Here is a 6,171-nt window from a genome sequence, read left to right on the forward strand (position 1 = left end):
AATGACACATTTTAAATTCTTAACTCTTGAGAATATATGTCATTGACCATTAACTCCTTGGATGATTTTAGAACACATTACTCTAGAATGAAAATAATTACCCATAATTTTAATTTCAATAAATAAAATTCAAACTTATGTCCTGAAAAATTACAATATGCCAGCCAACAATTGACTTTTCAGATCACATATCTAGTAGCTATGCTGGTCGCCCCCCCTCACTCCTTTTTTGTATCCAAAAAAAAATATATTTTTGTTTCATTAAAATAAACAAATGAGATTGAAAGTATGAAATATTGTAATTGTTAAACTAATACAAGGTCCACCATCATAAAATTGTTACACATAAAGAATTTAAAACTTAATTAAAATAATAAATTTAAAATTTTGTTAAAGAGCCTTTGAATTGCAAATAAGAATGCGAACTATAATTAAATGTCCTAGTGATTTGTTCGGTTTGGTTTGAACCTTGCTTAGATGCCCACCTGGATCAAATGTACAGTTCATTTTACAGTCTGTAAAAGTTCTTTCATTTGGCTTCAACTAGAGATGCATACATAGATTTTACAATTTGAAGAAGTTAAGAGACATGTAATTCGATCGAGAGTTCGTGAATCAGCTCGTGAGGTTTTTCCTGAACATCAAAAAGCACTTGTTAGATTTTATTAGATTCTGGAAAAATGGTCCTTAAATTTCTAAGTTTATGCTACCATCAACACCAATGCAATTGTGGTCCATATAGGCATCTACTTAGCTACATCCAACTAATGTAAGCGAAAGCAAATTGCATTTCTGATTCATGAAATGGTTAGTAAAATGGCTTGTCTTATGATACAGCCAAGACCACGTTCTGATGAAACAAAGAGAAGGAAGATGCAAAAAACAAAGAGAATAAAAAAAAATAAGAAGAAATTTTTTTCTAAAATTTTGATTCAATATCAAAGAAAATAAACTTGCTGCAACATTGGCCAAGAAATCCATATTTATAAAAGAAAAATCTTAACTTAGTGCCTAAGTGATCCAAAATATAATAAAAAAAAATTAAAACTTCTAATTTATCTGAGATCCTTGGGACTCTCGTTGACCTATCAAACAAATGAATCTAGCTCCAAAATTGGACTGTGATTGTGAAGCAATTAGACCTGTAGAACATGAAAAGAGCTTTCCGAATTGAGATCTTATAGATGATTCTGGCTCTGGATAAGAGAGTCATGCCCGTTTTAGTGCGGCTGGATCAAAACCGGCAAAATTAGACACAATCAACTTGATTTCTTATCCCTTCAGATCCGATCCATCAAATCAAGAGATTTACTAGCTAAAACATCTACGTCATCTTAATAAGCTACCATATTGATATCTAATATCAAAAGAGTTAATATCCCTGGTTTCCTTTTCCTATCTACTTAGCATTTTAATGGACAAAAAGCTGATCAAGAGAAAAGGTGTCCAAACTTTAAAAACTGAACAATTTACAGTTTGCAATTCTGCATATGTGGTCCAACCTGTTCCCTTAATATTGACCAGTGATCCATTTCTTTGGCCTGGTCAATATCCATCTCGAACCTCAGACCTTTATTAAGATAAATTTCCCTATCCAAGAGCAAAGAATCAAATACTTGGAGGTCTTCTTCCCTTCCTCTACTCAGCAACTCTCAAACACACGGAGGATGTTTCATAAAGAGGATGCTAGAATCTGAGAAAAATAGACTCTAACACGTGAATCTTTAACCAGCATCTGTGAAACAGTCTTTAAGTAGGTGACAACATCGAAATGAAGCATGAGGTGAGCTTCTAACCTTACGAGTGAATTCTATAGGCTGCACATGGATAAGAAAAAGCTTATCACCGTCCGAAAGAGAGTTGTGACACAATAAAAAGAAGGGATTTGCTGTTGCATGACGAGATCAATGACTCCATTGAGACAACCATGTCAAGGATTTCTTTGGATGATGGAAAGCCAACAATAGTAAGTGGAAAGCACCATGCAATGACTTTTAAGTTACCATGATATACACATTGGTTACGATAAAGACCTACAAGCAGGTAAACTTCGGACACCCAAAGTTCTTAGCTCTCTCAGATTTTCCAGGGCATCATAACCGGCTACAAAGGTAGTAAATGAGATAAAAGAAAGGTTTCCGAAGCAGATACCACCATATGGTTAAAGACCAACATGCATCTTAATGCTTGCAAAAAACTCCCACAAAACAAAAATGAGCTCAACCGCATCTTTGTTTAGAATTCCAAAATCATACCTATCAGTCAAGTTGCTGCTATAGTCTACAAATGAACAATCTGGTCACTTACCCATTATTAAGTATCGCATCGCCCCTGCTCCTGCTCCTGCTTCATATTTTGAACATAAATAAGCATACATATTTATATGGGCTATAGAAAGATCTCAATATCAATGCTTTTCTCCAAGGAAAGATTTCGAGAGCACGTTCCAAAAAGTTAATTTCTTGCTGTAAGTTGAGAAGGTAAATAGAAGGGATCAGCCAATAATATACAGGGCCAGTAATAATTAGTTTTCCCACTGAATGTTAGAAATAAAAAGAGTAATACAACATTAAGATCACCATGAAGATGCTGAAGTATTATAGGCTATGAACACAATTTCATGAATCCCACTGAATGTTGGAAATCAAAAAAAAAAAAAAAAGTGATACAGCATTAAGATCACCATGAAGATGCTGAAGGACTACATGGGCTATGAACCCAATTCCATGAATGCCACTCTCAATCTACCCCAAATTACGCAGTCATCTCATTACTGGCTTATCCAATCTGGCATGTCAAGAAAATGAGCAGTTCAGGTCATCCTTCATTGCACTCTCTTTAACGACAAAGAAAAAGCAAATAGTAGTACCTTTTCCAGTGATAGAAACAACACAAGGACGAGCGACCTCATGCACCATACCCCTCCTGTGAGATGGTTCAGATCACCTGCAGCAGAAATCCGTTGCCACTGCCACTGCCACAGCCTCGTGAGGAAGCATCTTTGCCAAGACTATCAGAAAGCCGATTACTGATGCATCTTTCTACAACATTTCAATCCTTGTTTTCAATGATTAAGTTCATTTTAGAAGGTTACACTTGTAGCAGTAGAATCATCATCAGCTAACATCCGCTATTTTCATGCTCATAGTACATGAAATCTTTTTACCAGCCAGAAAAATTTTTATATTCTACACTTTTGACCTCTACTTTCCTCTTCTTGCTTGAGTCATCTGTTCCCACGCCATTTCCAGCTGTGCTGTCAGTTCCACTAGGCCTTGTTTTCAGGTACTTGCCCACTCCACCACCCACACCAACAGAACCGGTAACTCCAGTGCCCGGGTTGCTAAACCACGCACCCACCTTATCCTGAAAAGTTTACAATTCAACCAGCCAAATCATAAACCTCTAGCAGGAAATAACATTAGTCTCAAAACGACATGAGATATGGAAATTACCCTATCATCATCAGTAGCTTTCTTCTCCTCTTCTGCCTGCTGTTCCTCTTCATCTGTTTCTGTGTAAGGATTCACGAAAACTGTGACACTTGTTATCTTTATCTCCTCCTGGATCAGAACAAGGTACCATTAACTGAGCAGGATATCGGAAAGTACCACAATGGGCCGAGCCTCGAGAAAGTAAAATTCAACATAGTTCCACAGGGCTCAAGATAGAAAGACAAAATGCAAAAACTACAATCCTATTTCTTATCCACAGATTGCTTGATGGGTTGCAGGAAGGCTGGCTGTGTTCAGAAAGGATTTCTTTTCTCGTGTTATGATAGATGGAGAATGTTACAATGTCAATTCTATAACACACAAAACTAAAAGCAATTATATCATAAGAATCTATTTTCATCTGCATATAAAAACATCAGATTCAGGTGTAGATTTGGAAATAAAGGTCAAAAAACATGGGAAGAAATAAGAAGACCTACATAGAACATGTGATAAATCATCTTGAAAGGTCACTCATGTTAATGGAGAATTCAACCCAAAGTCGGTGGACAACAACTCAAAAGTTGACCCAATAGATAGCATGAAGTTTATCACAGAAATGATGATACATCTTTAAATTCAACTGAATGTGCAACTACTAGCATCCTATTGCAGCTAGAAGCTTCTAAGAAGCACGAAAATTTCTGTAAAACCACTGTCTTATTAATTTGCACAATGTCCTTCTTTTAACAATTACATGCACCTATAAGTCAGTGGTAACTCACAGCAAAATTGCCATGTACGAACATCAATTTTCTTCAGAGAGATTTTCATCGTCATCCAAAACTTCCAAAATACCTTCTATGTTATACATGTTACATGAACACAGAAAAAAACATTCTTGAATGGCACATCGACACTAACTCTCAATTTGGTGCAAACCACAAGCATTTGTTACTGACATCGGAACTAAGTCAAATGTGAAAGATGATACAGCCGATATGTAGGAAGTAAATATCCATAGATAAAGAATATAATATTGAAGTTGAAAATTGATACTCTATTACTCACTTGTGTGACATCTGGCAGTGAAATTCACAAATATTGAACAAATTCAGACACCTCAATTCTAAAGAGAAAAAGATGCATATGCAATGTTTGAGAATGGGTTGAGTATGTTGCATCCCTGACAGATGCATAAATAATGGAAAGAGTAACTTCAAATAATAGATAACAGAAAAACAAATTATAGATCTTCAAGGAAAATATATATAAAGAAAAGCAACTTTAATGAATCTTCAAGGAAAATATATATAAAGAAAAGCAAAACAAACTAGAAAGTTGAAGATTACTCACCAAGGGTCGGTCATCATCGTCAACAGGAACCTTCTCCATGGATGCAAGAGAGGTCAAACCACCAACAACCATACCAAATACTGTATGTTTAAAGTTCAGATGATTTGCAGACTTGTAAAGAATAAAAAACTGGGAACCATTGGTATGGGGACCACTATTTGCCATGCTGACAACACCCCTTCCTGAATGCAGCAGTTTTGAATTCAGCTCATCCTTGAATGGTTTACCCCAAATGGACTGCCCTCCTTTCCCTGTGCCAGTGGGATCCCCACCTTGAATCATGAAGTTCCTACAGAACGTGAACCATTAGTCTTCTTTGTGCATACAATTGAAGAAAGTGGAAAACAAAATTGTGACTCATCAAGCATACCTAATATTTCGATGGAAAGCAACACCATTATAATAACCATTTTCACAGAGTGTGATAAAGTTTTCACAGGTCCGTGGAGTTAAATCACAATGCAATTCCAGATTCAAGTCTCCATGGGTCGTATGCAATTGAACATATCCTTTCTTTTTTGGATTCTTTTCAACTTTGACATATTCGAATTCATTTTTTGTCACGGGATCATAAGCAGTAGATGTGAAAGAACGTGAAGCAGCTCCTGTAGTAAAACGGCTTTTTACCTGAAATTTTCCAACAACTCTAATTTTTTTGAGAGAATTAAAGCAAGAATGCAACAGAGGTTCCATTAAAGTAGCCTTAGAAAGAAAGAATGGAGAAGCAGACGTACAAGTTTTGCATTTACAGGTGCTCTTTCACCTGCCATGTGAAGAGCAATCCGAGCTGCAGTCTTATCACCAGATGCTGCTTTGGCTGCTGCTGCACTTCTTCCATGAACTGCAGCAGATGCTGCATCTACAATACTGAATCCTTGAGTGGATTTAGACTCTCCATTTGCGCTGGACTTGGAGTCCTCTTTGACACGAGATCTTGCAGCTAAAATAGCACCAAGTGCAGCAGCTCTTTCATTTTGTGCTTTGCTCCCACCTCCACCATGAAGTGCAGCTAGCTTTCCCTTCTCAGTCCCAAGCTCCTGCAGCATTTGCTTGATATCACCAGATACATTTATATTATACAATGGATCTTCTTTCATCCTCCTCAAGTCTGACAAAAGAAAGATATAAAAGGAAAAATCTATCTCAGTTTCATGAAAACAAAGATCAGAAGTCACAGGAACAATGTAAATTTAGATCCACACCTTCATCATCAAGTTTAAGACTGTTTTTAACATGATCAAATTCCAACAGTAGCTTGCTATCGAGTGCATTTGGATTCTGCAAGAGCACAAGCAGAAAACTGTTAACAGTTGATCCAGTTATAAGCACGGTGGAAGAAGAGAACAAATGCTTTCTAACCAATTACCTGAATTGTTATCAA

At 36.5% G+C, this 6,171-nt stretch overlaps 1 protein-coding gene across 1 annotated transcript in view; it reads right to left on the reverse strand.

The window, feature by feature from the left end:
* Positions 1-2,507: 2,507 nt before the first annotated feature.
* The window catches only part of LOC105057946 (peptidyl-prolyl cis-trans isomerase CYP65), a 12,689-nt gene continuing 9,025 nt past the window's right edge, over positions 2,508-6,171 (reverse strand). The window contains exons 10-17 of the mRNA XM_073249077.1: positions 6,157-6,168; positions 5,993-6,068; positions 5,525-5,898; positions 5,161-5,417; positions 4,791-5,079; positions 3,456-3,563; positions 2,870-3,366; positions 2,508-2,787 (exon numbers count right to left, since the gene is read on the reverse strand). Of these exons, the coding sequence (XP_073105178.1) occupies positions 3,163-3,366; positions 3,456-3,563; positions 4,791-5,079; positions 5,161-5,417; positions 5,525-5,898; positions 5,993-6,068; positions 6,157-6,168 (1,320 nt within the window). The 3' untranslated portion in view covers positions 2,508-2,787; positions 2,870-3,162. The remainder of the gene's footprint in view (positions 2,788-2,869; positions 3,367-3,455; positions 3,564-4,790; positions 5,080-5,160; positions 5,418-5,524; positions 5,899-5,992; positions 6,069-6,156; positions 6,169-6,171) is intronic.

Source organism: Elaeis guineensis, chromosome 15 (assembly GCF_000442705.2).
Source record: "Elaeis guineensis isolate ETL-2024a chromosome 15, EG11, whole genome shotgun sequence".
NCBI lineage: Eukaryota > Viridiplantae > Streptophyta > Magnoliopsida > Arecales > Arecaceae > Elaeis > Elaeis guineensis.